At 38.5% G+C, this 22,240-nt stretch overlaps 3 protein-coding genes across 3 annotated transcripts; 2 read left to right on the top strand and 1 right to left on the bottom strand.

Annotated features, from left to right (window-relative positions):
- Positions 1-1,930: 1,930 nt before the first annotated feature.
- tppp2 (tubulin polymerization-promoting protein family member 2) lies at positions 1,931-7,003 on the bottom strand. The gene is made up of 4 exons (XM_086296317.1): positions 6,859-7,003; positions 5,874-6,065; positions 3,591-3,744; positions 1,931-2,740 (listed from the first exon to the last, which is right to left on the bottom strand). The coding sequence occupies exons 2-4, from the start codon at positions 6,062-6,064 to the stop codon at positions 2,549-2,551; spliced, it is 537 nt and encodes a 178-aa protein (XP_086152443.1). The 5' UTR covers position 6,065; positions 6,859-7,003; the 3' UTR covers positions 1,931-2,548.
- Positions 7,004-9,644: 2,641 nt separating this feature from the next.
- Positions 9,645-16,421, top strand: ftr84 (finTRIM family, member 84). Its single transcript, XM_086296316.1, has 7 exons — positions 9,645-10,336; positions 11,143-11,238; positions 11,421-11,654; positions 11,893-12,049; positions 12,147-12,203; positions 12,318-12,371; positions 12,473-16,421. The coding sequence occupies exons 1-7, from the start codon at positions 9,764-9,766 to the stop codon at positions 13,003-13,005; spliced, it is 1,704 nt and encodes a 567-aa protein (XP_086152442.1). The 5' UTR covers positions 9,645-9,763; the 3' UTR covers positions 13,006-16,421.
- Positions 16,422-18,361: 1,940 nt separating this feature from the next.
- On the top strand, positions 18,362-19,697 carry LOC147328144 (ecto-ADP-ribosyltransferase 4-like). Its single transcript, XM_086297645.1, has 2 exons — positions 18,362-18,475; positions 18,756-19,697. The coding sequence occupies exons 1-2, from the start codon at positions 18,362-18,364 to the stop codon at positions 19,596-19,598; spliced, it is 957 nt and encodes a 318-aa protein (XP_086153771.1). The 3' UTR covers positions 19,599-19,697.
- The last annotated feature ends 2,543 nt before the right edge of the window (positions 19,698-22,240 follow it).

Genomic DNA, 22,240 nt, shown 5'->3' with positions numbered 1-22,240 from the left:
GGCAACATTGCAGACATAGAGGACAGTTACAAGTACCTGGGGATCCCGCAGGCGAATGGGAACCATGAAGAGGCCGCTAGAAAGGCTGCAACCACCAAGTACCTGCAGAGGGTCAGGCAAGTCCTGAAGAGTCAGCTGAATGGTAAGAACAAGATCCGGGCCATCAACACGTACGCCCTGCCCATGATCAGGTACCCTGCTGGGGTAATAGGCTGGCCAAAGGAGGAGATAGAAGTCACTGACATAAAGACAAGAAAGCTCCTTACCATGCATGGAGGGTTTCACCCCAAGTCCAGCACCCTGAGGCTGTACGCTAAGCGGAAGGAAGGGGGCCGGGGACTGGTGAGTGTCAGCACCACAGTCCAGGATGAGACAACGAACATCCAAGAATACATTGGGAAGATGGCCCCAACTGACCGAGTGCTCAGTGAATACCTCAGGCAGCAGAAACCCAAGAAAGAGGAGGGAGACGAGGAACCATCATGGAAGGACAGGCCCCTGCACGGTATGTACCACCGGCAGATAGAGGAGGTGGCTGATATCCAGAAATCCTACCAGTGGCTGGACAAAGCTGGACTGAAAGACAGCACAGAGGCACTAATCATGGCAGCACAAGAACAAGCTCTGAGTACAAGATCCATAGAGGCTGGGGTCTATCACACCAGGCAAGACCCCAGGTGCAGGCTGTGTAAAGATGCCCCAGAGACAATCCAGCACATAACAGCAGGGTGCAAGATGCTAGCAGGCAAGGCATACATGGAACGCCATAACCAAGTGGCCGGCATAGTGTACAGGAACATCTGTGCCGAGTATAACCTGGAAGTCCCGAGGTCAAAATGGGAGATGCCCCCAAGGGTGGTGGAGAATGACCGAGCTAAGATCCTGTGGGACTTCCAGATACAGACGGACAAAATGGTGGCGGCTAACCAACCGGACATAGTGGTGGTAGACAAACAGTAGAAGACGGCCGTAGTGATCGATGTAGCGGTTCCGAATGACAGCAACATCAGGAAGAAGGAACACAAGAAGCTGGAGAAATACCAAGGGCTCAGAGAAGAGCTCGACAGGATGTGGAGGGTGAAGGTAACGGTGGTCCCCGTGGTAATCGGAGCACTAGGTGCGGTGACTCCCAAGCTAGGCGAGTGGCTCCAGCAGATCCCGGGAATAACATTGGAGATCTCTATCCAGAAGAGTGCAGTCCTGGGAACAGCTAAGATACTGCGCAGGACCCTCAAGCTCCCAGACCTCTGGTAGAGGACCCGAGCTTGAAGGATAAACCGCCCGCAGGGGCGTGCTGGGTGTTTTATATACATAATCTTGATTCTACAGGTGATTACAGTTATTGGTCATTTACCACTGATTACTATATCCTACATGTCTTGGAACATAGTTTGGGATACACTGTGGATCTGGAAGCCCTTAAGTTATGTTCTAATGATTTGGTTTGGAGGCTCTTATCCTGTCTTCTACCTCCACAGAGCTGGAAAACTCACAAAGAGCTTTTGAGTGTGTGTGTGTGTGTGTGTGTGTGTGTGTGTGTGTGTGTGTGTGTGTGTGTGTGTGTTCCTGTCTAGCTATCTTTGTGAGGACTGACAGCTGCATTCTACTATATTGTGAGAACCAACAGTCACTTGTGAGGACACACTCACTGGTCCTCACAAGTTTAAAGGCTTTTTGAGGCTCAAAATGTGGTTTTAGTGTGAGGGTTACAATTAGATTATGGTTAGGTTCAGGGTAAGGGGGCTAGGAAACCATTATGTCAATGAAGGTCCTCACTAAGATAGCTGAATGGGCTTGTGTGTGTGTGTGTGTGTGTGTGTGTGTGTGTGTGTGTGTGTGTGTGTGTGTGTGTGTGTGTGTGTGTGTGTGTGTGTTGCATTTGTATGGATTTGTATTTGTTTGCTATTCAAACATTTAAATGACTAGCACATTACTCAATATTGCTTTTATTTAACACACAGGCATACTCTTCTAGAAACATGCTGTAAAATATACATATTTTACATACCACTCTTTGTTCTTCGCTGCTTGGTGTTTTTTGTTTTTTTGTTTTTATTAATAATCAAAGAGTGTTGCACTGTGTTCTTTCATGCCTATTGCATTTTTCTAAATAAACTGTTAAAAACTATTAATTTCATACTATGAAACTATGATGAAAATAATGGGCACTGATTGGTCATGTAACAAAGGCACTGAAATATAAAATGAAAAGCTCGCAGAGCAGCTACTGAGATAGCGCCATTCTTGATACCAGCTATGTTTTTATCCTTTGCATTATGATTAACAGAGCATAGCAATGTATCATAGTATTCACACTAACGGCTATATGTTTAGTAAGGCACAGTGTATAGCAAAGCAGAGTAACAATATGAAGCATGTAGTTTCTTTTTTGGTTCCAGCAGAAAATACACAGAACACTTTTACTTGTACATGCTGTATACATCATGAAATTCCCACTTTGTTTTGTTTAACTAAATAAAACAGGCATTAACTTCTGTTTAGTACCCCTATCTAAGTTATTGGTGAAACACAATAATGGCTAGCAGTGTTATGCCTCTTTCACTTTGTCTTCGTAAGTGCCGCTGCCCTTGTAAGCTGCCACATAACCACTGGTGTCTGGGATGTCTTCACGCCCAGCCTTTCCTTTGCCTTTTCCTGTGTCATCAAACCGCTCCTTGTGTGAACCAGTGTACTTGGAGGTGTCAGTCAATCTGTCCACTGCTGCTGCCTTGGTAGCTTTCTAAAAAAAATGGAAGACAGAATACTGATATAATAAACTTTTTTTTTAATTTTTTCCCCTTTTAACCCAGTAAAACAAAAACTCTGTATTGTAGTGTCTTTTTAAAGATGCAATGATTTGTATCTAGAGTTTCTTTGGTAATCCAGTTTTAGATCCAAAATAACACACTGACAGTCACCTATTTTTTCTGATTTGTGACCTAAACAGTTACACAAAGATTTGGTCATCAAAAACAAGTAGCACTTTCTATTCCAGCTCAGTAATAAAGTGATAACAGTGGGGTGACAAGGTGGAAACAAGAACATAATAATGTGGTCATTTCTACATTATTACTACTCAATTACCAAGGTAATAACCAATTACTATCCTTGTAATATCATGGTAGCATCATTATCACCTTATAACTGAGGTGTATTTCCACAATCTTGCCCCTAGTTTTTGGGCACTTATTATCCAATTACATAAATTTCAGTGTAATACATGTAACCACTGCTGCTATCATGATATTACTTGGAATTTAAGTGGTTATTACTATGATGATTGAGTTGTAATAAGGTAGAAATTACCACATTATTACAGTCTTGTTTCCACCTTGCTACCCTACTGTTACCACTGTATTACCAAGCTGTAATAGGAAGTGCAACACAAGAGAACAAAACATGTTAATACATTAATCTCACTTAAACAAATTTTACCTAAGATGATCTGTTTTACAGTTTAAATTTAATTGTATGGTTGAGGGTCAAACTACTACTACATATATAAGTTTAAAGGGATGCATAAGTGTAGTAGCTGGTTGCTGCCGACTTCTAAGCAGCAAATTTTGAGTTTATTATGACTTAATACTCACAGTAACACCAATGTTGGCAGGTTCTTTACCAACAACGAGACCATAAAGCTGCTGAAGTGACTCTTCCTTGTTCTTGCCTTTAAAACGTTTGGGAGCCAACTCTGTCAGGGCCTGGTTAAACTGCTCAAATGTGATTACACGAGCTGACTTTGCCCTGAGGAAACACAGAGTGTTGCCAACTATATTTTGAGAGAAATAACAAAATGAATAATATAATATACACTGCTCAAAATAATGAACAGAAAACCTTTTAATCAGGGATATTAATCTGGTCAGTTAAGCAGCAGAGGTTGTTGTTAATTAGTTTCAGCTGCTCTGGTGTTGATGAAATTAACAACAGGTGCACTAGATGGGTAACAATGACACAACCCACAAAACTGGAATGGCTTTTCAGGTGGACACCTCTGACATTTTTTCTCTCGTCATCTTTTTTTGAGTTTTGTTTCACTAGTTTTCCATTTGACTAAGGTCAGGGTTACTACTGGTAGCATGAGGTGATATCTAGATCCTACAGAGATTCCACAGGTACTCCAACTCCTCCAGGATCACACATTAATACCTGCCTGTCTGATCAAACAATCAGAAATAGTCTTCATGAGATTGAAGAGGAACCATGAGAGGAAACAACATCCTCTAGTGGCCCCTGTGTGCACTGTCTGTCACCTTAGAGCCTAATTGGTATTTTTCCAGTACAATACCAGGATTGGCAGGCACCCCGTGCACACCTTCCCTTTGTTGGCAAGTATTTGCTCAGAGGTGGTCATTTGTTGGGGTTTTCTCTGTAGTATTGTAGGATCTCTACCTTACGATATAAAACTTGCCTTAAGGCAACATTCTGTTGTGATTTAGCGTTATTTAAAACTGAATTGAATTAACATCACTCAGCATGATTGCTTTAGTGGAGGATCAGTGATTGTCTGATCTACGGATGTGACGCAAAGACCTCGAGCATATAACCCCAGTGTTGGCCTCTTCATGCTGGTGGCTTCCTGTTCCTTACAGGATCCAATTTAAAATCATACTTTTTGCTTTAAAATCACTTAACGGCCAAGCTACCTCTTACCTATCTAAGTTCCTATTTATTTATGGTCCAGAAAGAAACATGAAGTCCAATTCAAAACTAATGTTATCCAACAGTCTACACATAAATCTCATGGCAACAGAGCCTTCTCTGTGGCACGTCGCACACTTTGTAATAGTCTGCCTCTAAATATAAGATATCCAGAAACAATGGAACATTTTAAATCTTTAAAGACCCATTTTTAATGACTGGCTTTTAGCTCACGTTGACCCATATATTATTTTATTTTTTTTAACCACCTTAGCTGTAGTTGTTTTAGTTGCATTTAATGTCTTACTGTTTTATTCCTCTTCTTTCATATTTTATTGCATCATTGTCATGCATTTTACTTATTTTAGTTACATTTTAGTTTTTAAAGCACCTTGTGCAGCATGAACTGTTGGAAATGTGCTATATAAATAAACTTCACCTTGACCTCGACAGACTAGGCAACAGCACCCTGACTGCCACTAGGTATCGAGGTGAAATCTTTGGACCCACTGTCACACACAATGCTCGGTCTCATGTGGCGAAGGTATGCAGGCAGTTCCTGGAGGATGAAGGAATCAATACTACTGGCTGGACCTCACACTCTCCTGACTTACATCCAATAGAACACCTCTGGGACATTACGTTTCTGTCCAGCCAATGCTCTCTGGTTGGACCTCACACTGTCCAAGAGCTCAGTGACGCCTTGGTCCAGATCTGGTAGCATATTTCCCAAGGATACCATTTGTTGTTTCATTAGGAGTATAGCCCAACATTGTTAGATGTGCATACAAGCACATGGGGGACAAATAAACTACTGAGTACCATTCTTACAATAATTGCTGCAATGAACTTGCAAAATGGACTCAACTACTACATCATATTTTTTACCTTGACTTTCATGGTGTCTTTGAATTCAGTCCTCTGTAGGTTGATCATTTACACAATGATGTGAAATTTGATGCATTTTCAAAGTGTTCCTTTCTTTTTGAGCAGTGTATACTGTCAAGGGACAAGCAATGAGTAGATGCTACAATGCTATAATGTGATTATGAGATGTCTTAAACCCTTTGCATTTACATGAATCATGAAGTTTATTCTGTAAGGTAGTCCCAAAACAACAGAGAGTCACTAACTAAAAATTGACTGTTCAGTTACTGAAAACCAATAACCACATTGTGACATACATTCAAACCATTATGTTTTTGCTGTGCAAAGTCAAAATGAAATCTTACTTGACTTTGCTAAAAACGATGTCCACGTCTGTGGTAGTCACATTCTTCCCATCAGTGATGTTACAGTCTTTGCAGAGCTTTGCAAAATTCTTGCCGTTCATCTCCTTCCCTGTAGCTTTTGTGTCTCCGTGGACTGCAAACTTCTGGAAGGAAGTCTTGACCTCTTCTAGAGACACCGAACCCTCGGCCATGCTGACAGATGAACACATGCAGTTTTTAGTCAATTCAAATACAAAAGATTGTAACACTTTGTTCTCCTGATTAAAATAATAATCTAAAAAAAGGCCCTTAAATAGCTTGGATAAAATATCCTTTGTGAAGACATTTTGTAAAAAAAAATTAAAGTAATAACTATAGGTTAACTGGCTGCTGGCCTGCCAAGACATAGCTGCCAAGATAGTGCATCTAATTTTCTCTCTGTCTTACACACACACTTTTACTGTGTATCCATCAATTATGCTAGTGTGTCTAAAACTGCGCTCAAGCCCATTTAATTCAATCAACTCAATTTCCAAATGGCTTCTCTGCTGTTCAGTCTATAGTGAATGAACAAACACATTCCTTCTCCTTCTCTTCTGCCCCGTCTCTCCATCACACTCACTGACACTTACTTATTCATGAGTTAAGTGTTACCAAATGTGGCTTTTGATCGAGCTACACTGATATGAAATTTATATTAAATATTCACTGCATATAAAAATAACCATAAAAACAAATAGCACAGAAAATGTTTCAATGAACACTTTAAAACTAATGCATTTTAGTATGGCGTCATCTCAGTTTACGAATAATCCTAAAAAATAATAATTATAATAATAATAATTACCAGTGCTGGTGGGTGTAAAAATATACATCAAACTATTATTACATGTAATCTTTCCATATATTTTTTTTCAAGATTATTTCTACTGCCCTCTCACTGCAGCACTGCAGGTACTAAATGATACAACAGTAAAGCACTAAATCACAAAAGTATAAGATGTACCTGCTAAATGGAAGGATGCCGTGTGGATAGTTAGCCAAATCCGGAATTGCTAACAGCTGCTTGATCTCTTTCTCCGCTTCTGCCTCTCCTCCTTCTTTCTCCGCTTCTGCCTCTCCTCCTTCCTGCCACTCCCAGGCTGTCTGACAGTTACGTAAAGGATGGAAGGATGCAGAGAGGCAAGGAGAAATGGAAGGCAATGGGAGGGGGAGAGAGTACCGACAAGCACAGTCAATGACATCATGGGTGCTCAGCCTCTCTTCTGTCTGCTCACTGTTATTAGCTTCCTGCCTCTCTCACAGACTTGCTCAAGGCTTTGTTATGTTATACAACATTCTGTGGAGTTAAACCTTTACCAACATTCTCTTGTACACAAATACATTTTGCTGTTCAGTTTTTTACCCAAAATGATTTTTTACCATGCTCTTTTTCTGACTGGAATATTTAATTCAACTCACAGATATATATCTGTCGTGCTCTTGCTGTCATTTTCACAATAGCCTTCTTGTTTGAGCAAAGATGAGAGTGCCCCTTGACAGAACAAAGACCAGTGACAACATAAATCTGACACTTTACAAGAATAACTATTCTCTCTCGCAATGTCATATCAACCACATAGAATAATGGTTCTGTATTAAATATAATGCATAATAACGTGCCTGAAGATTCAAAACTATACCTATGACTGGAAATTTTTTGGACAGTAGCAATTTTTATGCCACCAAAGTTTGACACAAAAATACAATAAATGTGCAGATGATTAATTGCTTGAGGCTGCTGGCTTTCACTGTGTGAAAGCTCATTCGATTGTTTTGGCCACTTGGAGATATCCCATAACTTCAAGGTTTAATTTTATTTCAGTCATTGTTCTTAGTGTTTCACAGGCAGGCTGGGTTTATCCTAGCTATAGGCATGCCTATAGCCTTAACTATGTTAGGCAGTGCTTGGTTAGACAGGCTAACACAGATACACACACACACACACATGCATTCTCACATGCTTGGCCAATTTATAATTACTATTTGGCTTGCATGGATGTCTACAAACTGTGGGAGGAGGATAGTGTACACAGACATAACGTACACACAGGGGGAAGAGAAAACATATTCAAATTCAAATAAAAAGGCCCCAATCTTACATATTTATATATTTTTTTTACAATAATGATGTAAAAATTAAAGATTAATATATTGTTATGTCAGCACTGTTTTTGTTTTCTTTTCACCTTTTTGTTGACGTGCCAATGGAGGCATGTGGGAACCCACGTTTTGTATTTTGTTCACAGCAATAACAGAGAAAACTGTTTTGACATCACACACCATCATGAAACTCAGTGCTCAGTCAAATGGAAAAGGTGCAAGGACTTTACATGTTTTGTTTAATGATCTGAGACAAAGGTCTCAAGTCTCAAATGAGTTCTTTGGTCAGTGGAGACTTTCCCATGGATAATTTTTTTCGTCCAGTCAGATGATTCATTGACGTGTTCTTGGAGTACTTTTTGTAGGCCAGTCACTCCTGGGGGGCTTTGCTACTGTTTTCTTCATTTGTGGATGGTGGCTCTCACCGTCTCTCCACAGTGACACATTTGTCCATGCGTCACCATGCACAAGGTTTAGAAGTGGCCTAGAAAACCTTTCCAGATGGACAGCTGTCAGTGAGTTTGGTCTCATCTGTTGTTGAAGTTCTACAGATCCTGACATGTGTGATTTTTATTTTAGCTTTGTCTTTAACTTCTCTTTGTCCTCCACACCAAAGTGAAATACTCATTGCCAGTTATCACAAACTCATGATTGCACTTTCTTGCTGCCAAGGGTGGTATAACCAGTTATTAGGTTTCAGAAGCAATAAATATTTCATGTAGAGCTATTGAAAACTGAATTTTACATGTAATCTGGTTGTTTTTTTTTCCAATATTAAAATTATTTGGTCTGAAACATGTAAGTTTGACAAAAGAATGAAATTAGGGCAGCAGTAAATATTTGGAAATTTGACTAAGCCTATTGATTTAATTAAACCATTTTAATTGAGGATGTTAGAACTTCCGAGGCTCGTTTTTAGCACAAGGAGCCACAGGGAAAATCACAGAGCTATGAGGGAGACTACGACACTGACAAAGAGAAACACAGGGCTTAAATACACTGAGGGATAACAAGGGAATGAAAGACAGAAGAAGAGCACAGCTGGGAGTAATCAGGCTAGACGAGAAAAGGGAAGCAAAACTAGAAACACTGACATGATACACGGACCTTCAAAGTAAAACAGGAAACACACTGACTGAACTCTAGACACGTAAACTTAACAGCAACTGGGGAGACAGAACATAGGAACCCGAAACATGGTACAAAAAGTCACAGTAGACACAACATGGAACACAGGGAAGCCATATTACAAAACCTAAGAACTAAACTATGATGACCATAACTGAAACCTAGGGAAATAAGAAACAGTACAACAAAGGACTCAAAACATAAGAACAAGAACTTCTTGTTCTTATGTTTTGAACTCAAAAAGCTGGGTCAGAAAGACCCAGAACCGTGACAGATAGCCAACGGTAAAGTTTATTTTGCTGACAACTTGACCTCACTGTGTGACCTGAAATCCCTGCTTGGTAGGCCAATTCCAGTGTATAGTGAAGACCAGAGTGATTTCACTCATGCTGGGAAAGGTGTTGTGTGGGAAGACATTATCAGGTTGTTTACTGTAGAAACAAAGCCTTCCCTTTAAATGTCAGCAGAAAGCAGTAGTATCTGGTTTGAAGAGAGGTAGGATCACAGCAGGTTATCTGGATGGACGTTTTCTGGACATCATTCTGACTGACAACACTGGACTTACCAGTCCAATATTTGATGGACTTCTAGTCAACACAAAGAATTCTTAATAATTTTCCATATTGATCTTATTGAGCATTATGGCTGATTCTGGGTTCCCATTACCACCAGAGGCTTTCTGTCTTCTATGTGCGGACACAGTGAGAGATCCAGTCACTATCCCCTGTGGTGACACTTTCTGCCTGGAGTGCATCAAGATTTACTGGGATCAGTTCAACCACATTGGTGTGTACAGCTGCCCACAGTGCCGTGCAACATTCACACCTCGGCCTGTCCTGAAGCGAAACCTGCCAGATGTATACCATGAGCCACAACGAGAGCTTCCAGAGCTTACTCCTTTCCCCTACTTGAATCGTGAAGTCTACTGTGACTTCTGCATTGGCCGTCGCAACAAAGCCGTCAAGTCTTGTCTGATGTGTTTGGCATACTACTGTGAAACACATGTCAAGCCTCATTATGAGTCATCTACCTTCAAGCGGCACAAACTCGTAGATGAGATGGGTCATCTGGACAGAAAGATTTGCCCACAACACGAGAAAGGTTTGGAGCTGTTCTGTCGCACTGACCAGATGTGTATTTGTGTGCTGTGTACTGTCAGAGAGCACCGCAGCCACAACATTACCTCGGCAGAAGACGAACGCAATGAGAAACAAGTGAGGGTTTTTTTTATTGTTGTTATTGCTGAGTCTATCTCAAAATCTTTTAATACTCTTTTTATTTTGATATGACATTTTCATCAGTTTTTGCATACATTAGATGATGAAAAGAGTCATTCTGGAGTCTAGAGCAGGAGTCTCAAATGAGCTGTGGGTCACTGCTGTCACTGTCATCTCATTGGAGGGCCGCTTTAGTGTTTGAGAAGTACAAAAACAAAAAAACAAAGAAGAAAACACTGACAAATATGTAGTCTTTTATTTTTTTCAAAATTTCAAATATTGTATAACAAGACAAAACTGCAAACAAGACCGCAAATTGTTTTCTCGCTCTTAACTAACTGAAGCCTTTCATTGAACAACCAAATAACAAACTTTTACCCTCTTTCTGGCCAGACACATGGCAGCATTTCTGCTATAATTTTGTTCATATTTAACAAAATAAAAATGCAGACACAAGTGTACACTTTAGTTTTAACTGCTTTTGAAGATTGTTTTCTTTACAAATAACTCTCTCACTGAACTAACACAGCCAATCCCTCAACATGTTTGCACTCTCTGCTTATATTGCCTTCATATTAAATCATTTTTTGCCCTTTGAATACCTTATTTTAACATTACGCTTAACAACATACAAATCCTCCCTAATGATAAAAGTAACTTCAAAGGCCAAATTGCATTATATTTCTTCACGTCAATATACGGGCCACAAGTAGGGGTGACGCGGGCCGCAAGTGGCCCCCGGGCCAAAAGATTGAGACCCCTGCTCTAGAGTGATAAAATCCTGTATTCTTGTCTTTTATCAGAAAGTCCTGGTGGTCACCCAAACTGAAGTCCAGAACATCATTCAAGAGAGGATGAAGGAGCTCCAGGAACTTAAGCATAATATTGATGTTCTAAAAGTAAGATCATAGCCTGGTCCAACATAAATTACTTTTCTTCATAGTAAATTTGACATGGTCTCATTTTTTTTTTTTACAGAACTGTTACATGTTAATACCACTATATAAAGGAATCCAGTGGTAATATCAAGGATGACTATTGTAACTAAAAGCTCCTGGAAAAAACTGTCTTTACCTTTCAGAGTGCAGCCCAGCGAGCACAGGCAGAAAGTGACAAGACCTTCCATGAAATGCTGCAGGCAGTTGAACGCTGGAAGTCTGAAATCAATCAGATGATAATGGCCAACATGCAATCAGCAATGTCACAGGCTGAAGGCTATGTGGATCGTCTGGAGCAGGAGATAATGGAGCTACAACGTCAAGATGCAGAATTACGGCAGATCCTCGAGACGGAGGACAACATTTACTTTCTGCAGGTACTGGAAAATCAGCCAGAGCTACAATAATTCATCTCTGTCTTTCTTGCTTTGTAATGTAGCACAGAAAAAACAGTTAATGTACTTATCACTTCCAGCGCCTGTTGCTATAGCATGCTCAGCATTTCTTGCTACCTCGTTACACTGACTAACACAAAACAACACCACGACTTCTTTATGTATATATTTATGTTTTTAGTAAAAAATCATTACACTTCTTTTTCTCGATAAAAAACAGAGTTTCCCAACCCTGTGTGTTGCTCCTGAGGCCATGGTCCCCAAAGTGCTAATTAACCCTCAGTTCTCCTTTGGAGAGATGAGCAGAACGGCCAGTGACATGAAAGAAAATCTGGATGACATCTGTAAAAAGGAAATGGGTAAACTCTCCAAGACAGGTTTGTTCCACTAGTCATTGTTAACACTTCAATTACCTTTTACTGGCTCACTAGTTTTTGCTGCAATCCATATATACTTGAATTTATATTTTTACAGTGAGCGAAACTCCCGTGTACATATTGTTGCCAAGAAATGGAAGCAAACGACTCAAAGGTAAGTGAGCTGAATAATTTCATTCGTGCTATTTTGTACATGGCTGGCAATTTTTTTTAAACATAATATTGTTGCACATTTTATAACATATGTTATGTTTTTATATTTAAACAGTTCCTTCGAATGTAGATTTTCAGGAGCCAAAAAACAGAACAGACTTCTTGAGATGTAAGTAAATTTTATGGTTCAGAATTAGTACTCAAGAGCAACATTTTAATGTTATCTAAACAGAAGACATTTATAAATGTATGTTGTGGCTGTGTTTTCAGATGCCTGCAAGCTGTCCTTTGATCTTAACACAGTTTATAAAGAGCTGGTTTTGACAGATGGGAATCAGAAGGTCACCCGGAAGAAAACAACCCAGTTTTACCCAGATCATCCAGATCGCTTTGATGGCTACTCCCAAGTTCTGTGCAAGGAGCCTCTCACTGGTTTCAGGTTTTACTGGGAAGCTGAATGGAGTGGAGAATTTTCCATAGGGGTGGCTTACAGGAGCATCAGCCGTAAAGGGAAGAATTCACACAGCCTGCTTGGCTACAATGACAAGTCTTGGAGTCTCCTTTGCTCAGACTCTGGTTACTCTGCCTGGCACAAGAAAGTAGACAGAGACCTTCCTGGTGCTGGTAGGGCTACACGCATTGGTGTGTACCTAGATTATCCTGGAAACACAGTGGCCTTTTACTCAGTGTCAGGCACTATGACACCTATCCACAGATTCAAAGCTCAGTTTACCGAGCCTTTGTATGCTGGCTTTGGTGTAGGTTCCTCAGTTACCCTCTGCCAGCTAAAACAGCCTTATTAACTAAAAAGTGCAAAAATTACCCATTACCAGTAAAGAATTTACACCGATACAATATGTAAATAATAATGACATACATTGCAAAATACAATATACTACCAGTTATACTAGCAAAATACACAGGATACAACAACAAAATTTACACCAGGAAAACTTCGTAGTAAACAGTTGCCTGTTTACAACAAATGTGGACCAAGTTTGGGGCAACGGGGTCAAATTATCTCTGACCACACCCAGCCACAATCTTTCCTCTGGCTTAGTCTGGTCAGAAGGTGATCTATCTTTTGCACATGTAAACTGATATCACTGGAGTCATGGATACATCTCAAAATCACTCCTGCAAAGTAAGAAACTGAGCCACTGGTCAGTACGGGACGTTAAATTACTTTGAATTATAAATGCGTTTTAAGGTAAAACTTTCTAGAATTAATGTATTAAATGTAGAAATGCTATAAATCTACAAATATTTGCTTAGAGAAAAATACTAGGGTTAGATAATAATAATAAAAAAAATCTGAATTTGTCATTTGCTAATATTAGGGGCAGTCTGTCAGTCATTAAAAAAGACAGATACACGTGTCCTAAGCATAGCATGTGCTACATTTTATGTTATAACAGCTTTTATTATTATTTGGTATTCATTGCTGTACTTAAAAACAATCAATTTTACATTATATTTAGCGAAAGTGCTGTGTCTTTGTTATTGTTTTGTTTCTGTGTGTTTGTGATTTTGTTTTCTAATATCTTCTTATAATAATTTATCATCTGCTCATGGAATTTCAAATGGACACTTTTGTTTTCTCTGTTTTCCAGTAAATCTAACCAGTCAAACCAGTTAATCTAGCATCAAAGGATGCTAACAACTGAAGTACCATTTTAGAAACGAATGAAGTATTTGTTTTCATTTCGAACAATATGCAAGTCATTTGTAATGTCCTCTTAGATAACATTAATTACATAAATAATAATGTTTTGAGAGGAAATTAATTAATATGTTGCATCATACAACATCTCTTACAGCAGTTTTTTCATGTGGTTTACAGGGACCTCATTCAGTAAACAAAAAGCCTATTTCTTTTTCCTCTTTTCTCTCTGATGCTCTCTTTGGCTTTTTCTGGTCAAGGATCTGAGTGGCAGGAGAACCTTATCAGCAGAGGGAAAAAAGAAAGATAAACTTTCTCATTTAATAATAATGATTACCTTTATTGTTCACTGTATATTTTTTTAAGCTATTACCTTTAACTTCCAATTTGGGTCATAGGACACGCATTCAATTTGCTTAGATGATTTGCATGACAAATTACCCAAAGGTACAACAAAACAACAACAACAACAACAACAATCTTTATTTATAGAGCACATTTAAAAGCCTTGGGCATACCAAAGTGCTTTACATAAAACAATAAAAAATAAAACAGTTCACACATTAACATCAAATACATAAAAGTAACGGATTATGTTCACAGATAAAAGCCACCAATTAGAGTAAACTGCAGCACATAGGTTATAGCAAGGTAAGACTGTACCACCATGATAAAAGACACCAATAATGGAAAGATAGCAGAGAATTTAATACAATACAATACAATAGGTCAATAGGTCACTGCAAGCAAGCCAGCATTTAACTGGTAGAAAAGGCAAGTTTAAAAAGATGTGTTTTTAGCCGTGATTTAAAAGAATGAATAGAATCAGACGCCCGGATGCCAATCGGGAGATTGTTCCACAGCACAGGTGCAACTAGAGCAAACGATCGATCACCTCTAGTTTTCAGTCGAGATCTGGGCTGAACCAACAGTAACTGTGAGGATGACCTTAAAGCCCTAGCAGGAGCATATGGGTTTAAAAGTTCCTTAAGATAGCTTGGTGCAGTGTTATTGGTAATTTTAAAAGTAAACAACAAAATTTTAAATTGAATACGATATTTGACAGGCAGCCAGTGCAGATCAGCAAGGACAGGAGTAATGTGGGCAAACTTCTTGGTTTTAGTTAGAATGCGTGCTGCAGCATTCTGAACTGTCTGTAATCTATGTAAAAGGGAAGAGTGGAGACCACAATAAAGTGAATTGCAGTAATCAAGCCTTGACGTTACAAAGGCGTGGATGAGCTTTTCTAGGTCTTTATACGGGATATAGTGCCTGGTCTTAGAAATAAGGCGAAGCTGGTAAAAACTGGATCTGACAACAGCAGACACTTGTTTATCAAGTTTAAATGAGCTGTCAAATAAGACACCCAGATTCCTAACAGTGTCAGAGAAAGAACTAGTGAGAAAACCAAAGGCATCCCGAAGTTTGGCACGAAGGGCATTACTACCAAAAATCATAATTTCAGTTTTCTTATCATTGAGGATAAGAGTATTTGCCAAAAGCCATTTCTTGACCTCACACATGCAGACATGAAGCACGGCCATACCCCCATATGCAAATGTTCAAGCGTTAGAGGCAATCAGTCATCACACTACTCTAGAAGTGTTATCAAATGCTACACTGTACACATTTAGTCTAATAATATTTGTGGTCTTATTACAAACTTAACTGCTATAGTACGTATTGCAGTGTTGTATGCACGACATGTTTATTGTGTGCTGCAGTGTAAAACCTTAAAAGAGACCTTACAAGTGGTCGTGGGTTTCTGCAGACATGCCAAATTAAATTAGATAGTCTGAATGCATACAATGCAGTCAACAATATCCTGGGTCTATATGTATATGTATATGTTATTTGGCAAATATCAAAATGAGACAGAGGCACTTTGACACCATGTTCTTCTAAGATATAGCTAAGATATATTTTGTCTCTATTCCTTCATTCTACATCCTTTTTGTAAAACTGACATTACTAGGCTGATTCAAAGCATTCATTTTGCCATTGGTCTTCTGACTTAATCTATATTGAGTGTTATGTTAATGTTGTCCACCTTGTTATGTTGCTTGTAGAGAGTGGTGCATAGTTGTTTGCTTGGCTGATTGCCTCTGTTTCTTGCATGTACTCTATGTACACATATTCAAACCCTTTGCATGTCTATGTGGGTTTTTTCTTTCAAAATGTGTTTTTGTTCTTTGTAATGCTATTCTATTGCTATTCTATTGAAGAACAATAATACACTGAAGAGATGAATGATGAAAATCATGCCAATTATTATAATTTTATAATTGCTCCTTTCCCATTGTATTGTTTCATTGCTGATGTTCCTAGTGCCTTTAACATTTGCATAAGCTTATTTTTAATAACTGGGTTTCTACAGCTCCTTCTCTACATTTGCGGGAATGGAAAATTCTTCTGTTTTAGGAGCTTTAATTCTTTTTAACAACATCAATTCATTTAGATCATACACAGGACTGTGAATGATCTAAATATTTCAGTATGAAGTAAACTGTTTTGTTTTTGTTGCTGTTGTATTTCGGTGGCTTTTTAAAAAATAAAATTGCTGTTTCTAATGTAATGGCATACAAAAATGAAAAACAAATGGGAGTACATTTGTGTTATGATCACTCGATGGCACTGTTTCTAAACTGCCAGTACACTGATACATGGCTCTTTTTTTCTAGGCTTCAACATCACCCTAACTAGAGGATCACAATCTGCACATATAAACATAACCCTTATTTAGTCTGCTTCACATATAAAACAATGACATTCTGACAGGATAAGATGAAAGCTCTACTTATTTTATAGGAGAGTGTAGCTGTCTCTGCTTTGTTGGTGTTTCCATCTCCAATTAACAATGACTTAAGCTTGGCAAGCTGAGAAGCCAGAAGCTTTTTTTCTTGTTTATGCATGCACAGTATGGATAAACCTCTGGTCTTTTATAGTAAACTGATGGAAGCCCAGCATGTAAGGCAAGCTGCCACTGGATCTACGTTTATTACTCTTGCTGAAGTAATGACCTCACAGCCCCTTGTTCGCCACTGGTGCTAGTTTCAGTCATTGTGCAAAGGTACTGTTTATAAGGGTGGGGAAACTTGCAGTCAGCTAAGACTGAAGAAGTCAATTGGATGACGCTGCGTCCCTTCTTGGGATTTCCTTGCCTGGATGACTGAGCATGCATCAGGACAGAAACTCTTATTGAAGTAATATGAGGTTTGAATATCGATAAATATTATACAATAGTAAGTGCAAGCACGTGTAAAAAAGTATGAAAGAAATCTGATGCTGTGTGCAAATTCTTCTACACTCACAAAGGTTGGAGAGCTAAAATGGATCTTAGATTGCATGAGATAGCTACGCAGTATTTTGTGTTTGTTGATTAACTTCTTCGCATTCAGTGAATGGCTTTTTACAATTTTTTTTAATTTTTACTTTGAACTGTTTTCTCAGTTTGCAGCAGATTCACATTCACATGTACTTACTACATGTGGGTGAAAACTTTCCTGCACACTTGTTCTGTCAGTATCACTGTTTACATTCAAAGAGGGACGTCCTACAGGTGGTAATACTAGCTAATCCTGTTTGGTGACTAGCTCAAGCAGAAAACCAAGGCAAGTCTTTCAACCGTAAAACACAAAAAGGGAACTAAAGCATTTTCACTCTGGAATTAAAAGACCACCTTAAACTGTAGTGCTGTTCATAATATTGTAAGTAATAAAGAAAAAGAAAATAGACAGAATTTTGAAATGCATATTTTAAATGTCTTTTCTAGCCATTCCACATAAATACAGAGACATTACAGTATGTTGTTACCCTCTGTTTACTGTGATATGTTCAGATAAATCTTACAGAGAAAAATTTTATTTATTTAATTTTCTATTTACATTTTGGTTTGTCTATGACAGTTTATAAACATTGATGTTAGAGGAATTACGTACTTACAGACTGTGTCAGGAATTTAGGACCTACGTAGTTCTCTCATTGTGACAAGCTGCAACAATATCAATTTGAATATAACATTTAATGATGTGATCCTCTGGCAGTGGTGTATTTTATTAAACATTTCAAGTTTTGTTTTGTCTAACACTGGCAATTCGTATTTTCTAAAGAGTTTAGTTACAAAGACACACAACACAAGCTGAGTTCATGCAAGTAGCTCTTTTTTCTCTCACATAGTAGGACTTTGATTCACCACAGTGTTATCACACAACCCAGCATGCCTTAAACTAATATATATATAGGGCAAATAGATGTCTAGACATATGTGTATATATAGACATATAGACTGAAACAGGCTTTTATTACACTTCTATTGTGTAGAGCAAGCAAATAAACTGTACACAGTCATGTTGTGAAATATGTGGGGGGTGGGGGGTTTGTGCCAAGATACATGACATACACTGACATTTTACAGGTTTGCCAATTAATTCCACAAAAGAAAAGAAAACACAAATAATTCACTTTAAACTAAATTCTCTTTTTTTTTCAGATGAATTATGGCTTCTTCAGTGTCGCGAGTGTGTCAGAGAAAAACAATCATATGTGCCATTACTACTCTTATTTTTGTTGTCACACATCTACCATTCAGCCTGCAGGATACTGTTAAAAAGGTATACCACTTTAAATTATTTAATACTGCATAATTTACACTATTTTGTTTTTGATTCAAGCTAAAGTTAGATGTAAAATAAAGGGTTTTCTATGTTTTGGTTTCTTTTATGGCACTTTATCATAATATTCATAGCCAGTGTTTTGAAATCTTTACACCTTTAATGTGATTCTTGAAGCCATTATCTAAAAAAGACTAAAAGAAGATGAATGCTGGCTGTTGATTTAATGCATATCGCCATCTGCTGGATATTTTTAACAAGCTGTTCCTCCTAATTTCAGACATCTACTGAGAATTTGACTTTTTACCAGAGTGATGCCACATTTTATGACTGCGTATTTGAAGTTACAGTTTTAAATGATAATTCCATGATGCAAAAATGGGAATCCTGCTGTAAAAACTTCAGTGAAGCCTGGAGAAATGCAGAGCAACACACCAGAAAGCCTCAACACAAGCACCTGGAGAAAGATCATTCTGCTGCTTTATATATGTACACAAAATCTATGTTGCAATCTGTAAACCTCAACTTCAAGTCTGCAAATAGAACTGGGAAACCAAAGGAGACATTTGAGTCACGCTCACTTTATTCTTTTCTAACTGAAGGCATTCAGATTTTAAAACACAGCCAGGTGACATGTGTTAGTACACATTTTCAAGCAGAGACACTTTTACATCTGAACATCTCTAACAAACAGGTTCGGTTTAGCACCTTCATGTTAGGCTCTGATGAGTGGGACTTTGCAAGGAACATCTCATGTTTTGAGGTGCAAACGTGCTTTGGCGCTGACATAACATATTACTCTGCCCTGAAAAAAAATAATCAGGTGCTAATTCCCCCATATGAGATTTTCAAAGTCACTGACATCCAGACAGAAACAAAGGAATGCAGAATCAGCTATAGACTCACGAGCAATATGAACTGTGTTTATAGCAAAGAAAGCAATATGTTGCATCCAATATCTGCAGTAGTAGATGGATTTTGGGTCATTTTTACTATTATTTGTATTGTTTTAATTTGTCTTTTGTTGCCTTTTGTTTTGGTGAAAGTGTACCATAAAACCAATGCTGTTTATGGTTCTTCCTTTCCATCTAAGTTACAGCAGCCACATTGTGGATTATATTAGGCTGATCTTTGCATTTTGTGTTTTATTCTTCATGTATATGTTTTGTTTTTCATACATTCATGCAAACATACATAAAAAATAAAATCATTTGTCACATCATGTACATTGTTCTTTTGCCTTTGTTTTTTTTGACAGTTTTTTGCCTCTTTACATCACCAAAATGACTTTTAATCCAACAGTCACAGAAAAAATATTTAAGAATTATAACCGCTGTCTTTCACAGTTGAATGGCAACCATTTAATGACCCAGTGAGGTTTGTTCTCTTGTTGTTTCAAATAAAGTATTTTTGTTTTGATAATATATTTTTTAGGAAACTACCAGAAGTATGTATTTCAGTTGTGCCTGTAATTATGCCAATATATATACTCTCTCTCTCTCTTTAATGAACTTCTACTTTCAACTCTGTCATGAACAAATATTCATAACAATTAGTAAAATAATATATAATCATAGATTACATTTATCGTGTCCAGTTCAATTATGACACACAAACACATCCAAAAATCACTGAACAGGCCTTTTACCTAAAAAGCCTGTTCTATTTATTACGCTCTTTTCCTTCTTTGACTGCTCCCTTTAGGGGGCAGCACAGCACAGTGCATCATTTGCAACATTGCCATTTCATCCCATCTCTGGGATCTTCTGTCACAACAGCCTTCTGCACGTCCTCCTTCACTAAATGTATTGATCATCTCTGTGGTCTTCCTCTTTTCTTCCTCCTGGCAACTAATGCTCAACACCCTTTTGTGTTGTCCTCCTAGTGCTTGTTAAAAATAACATAGCATCCACTTATGCTTTGTGAGCTACTCCCCCAAACAATTTATTATACAACACCACTGATCAGTCTTCTTTTATGTGCTCCCCTTTTGCCATCCATAAGCTTTCTTAAAGACAGTGCCCCTGCTGATTAACCTTATCATTACATCAACATCGCACTGTATATCAACGCACCTTTGTCCAATTTCTTGTATCCGCTATCCCTTCTCTGCACATGTACAAACCATCTCAGCCTTGCCTCTAACTTTTCCCCCAAAGTGCTCTACCTGAGCTGTCCCTCTGATACACGCATTCTAATTTTGTCCCTTCGTGTCTCTCTCAGTGCAAATCTTATAGAGGGGGTTATAGAATACTTCTAGTTCAGCCGTCCCCAACCTTTTTTGCACCACGGACCGGTTTATGCCCGACGATATTTTCATGGACCGGCCTTTAAGGTGTCGCGGATAAATACAACAAAATAAAACTAGTACCGGTACCGAAAAAAAGAAAATTTATTCATAACACACGTGAAAAGACCCAGGAAAACTGAGTAAACGATAAAAACGATAACAAAATAACGCTGAAAACTGATAAAAACCTTGAAAACTATACATTTCACACCTGAGCCTCAACTCTCGCGGCCCGGTACCAAGCGACTCACGGACCGGTACCGGTACGAGGCCCGGGGGTTGGGGACCGCTGCTCTAGTTAGAGGATCGCTAACCTATGTATTATCTGCTTTAAGAGTTGTGAGTCAAGTATATCTTATTTGTTGTCTTCTTTTTCAGAAGAGCCACAGCATTTGGGTTTGAACACATGAGTATGTTATTTTATTAATAAGATAATCTAGCATTGTAATAGTAGATGTTAGATAGCTGATCAGCATTGTGTTGGCACATATTTAAAAGGATAACAGTGAAGGAATCAGTTTCTATGCAGTATATCAGGACAAGGTCCAGAGTGAGACTAAAGCAGTGCATGAGCTGATCTAAATTTTGATCGATACCAACTGAGTCTTACACTAAATTAACTGCAGAGTTGAGGCTGTTGTTTTCAGCATCTACACCAATGTTAACATCATCTACTATAATATTTTTTATCTGAACTGAGCACTAAATCAGACTAAATCTAAAGGTCACTATATATGGGCATATGGTTTCCTGCTCAAACAGTGAGCAAATGGCACTTAATTTCTATACTTAATGACCCGTTTCTCCTTCCTTAGAGTCCAGCCTCACATATTACTAATTACAAGCCTTTTCCTGTGCTTATGACATCTATCTCATTGCTGTTCACCTAGCCTCCCACTGGCCCTGTCTACTTTCTTCATCTATCTAACTATCCCACTTTTTCTTTGCTAAACTCTTCTTTTGAATACTTTTCTTTACTTCCTCATTCCACCTCCAAGTCTCCTATACTCTGTCCAGAGAATACACCAAACACCTTTCTGACAATTTCCCTCACCACCTAAGCTGCACTGTCCCAGTAATCTGGGAACTCTTCCCTACCACCCAGAGCCTGGCTCATCTCCTTCCTCTTGGCCAAAAGCAACAGAAGCAGTCACTGCTAACCCAGGCCCAGAACAATTCTGTATGAAAATTACACTTTTTGCAGGTTTGATTTGCCAAAGGTTTTATGGCAAATGCCCTTCCTGACACAACCCTGCTTATTTATCTGAATTTGGGGCTAGCACTAGAAGTATGTGCTAGTAGTTTGTCCCACCCCATAAAACACAACATAGCTTCCTTGTGCTTTTGTAGTATTGAACTTTCAGTTTGATAGCTTGATTTATTATATGCTTTGGTGGTATGCAGACGCAAAAGTTCAAAAACTGTTTTTTCTTCAACTAAGAAAAATTCTACAAGTTGGCACAATCATGCACATA

The sequence above is a fragment of the Aulonocara sp. 'chitande type north' Nkhata Bay genome, linkage group LG6 (assembly GCF_057382095.1).
Source record: "Aulonocara sp. 'chitande type north' Nkhata Bay isolate Kocher_YH1m ecotype deep benthic linkage group LG6, A_spYH_male_GT1.1, whole genome shotgun sequence".
Lineage (NCBI taxonomy): Eukaryota > Metazoa > Chordata > Actinopteri > Cichliformes > Cichlidae > Aulonocara > Aulonocara sp. 'chitande type north' Nkhata Bay.
The sequence above is the reverse complement of the archived record's forward strand: the minus strand, read 5'-3'. Positions and strand labels throughout refer to the sequence as shown.

Bases quoted from the DNA above. Each gene is read 5' to 3' on its own strand.
- tppp2 (XM_086296317.1), bottom strand. From the start codon at position 6,064: ATGGCCGAGGGTTCGGTGTCTCTAGAAGAGGTCAAGACTTCCTTCCAG. The intron at 3,745-5,873 runs GTAAGATTTCAT...GTGTTTCCTCAG, and splicing joins ATCGTTTTTAGCAAAGTCAA to GGCAAAGTCAGCTCGTGTAA. The intron at 2,741-3,590 runs GTGAGTATTAAG...CATTTTTTTTAG, and splicing joins CTGCCAACATTGGTGTTACT to AAAGCTACCAAGGCAGCAGC.
- ftr84 (XM_086296316.1), top strand. From the start codon at position 9,764: ATGGCTGATTCTGGGTTCCCATTACCACCAGAGGCTTTCTGTCTTCTA. The intron at 10,337-11,142 runs GTGAGGGTTTTT...GTCTTTTATCAG, and splicing joins ACGAACGCAATGAGAAACAA to AAAGTCCTGGTGGTCACCCA. The intron at 12,050-12,146 runs GTTTGTTCCACT...ATATTTTTACAG, and splicing joins GGGTAAACTCTCCAAGACAG to TGAGCGAAACTCCCGTGTAC.
- LOC147328144 (XM_086297645.1), top strand. From the start codon at position 18,362: ATGGCTTCTTCAGTGTCGCGAGTGTGTCAGAGAAAAACAATCATATGT. The intron at 18,476-18,755 runs GTATACCACTTT...TCCTAATTTCAG, and splicing joins TGCAGGATACTGTTAAAAAG to ACATCTACTGAGAATTTGAC.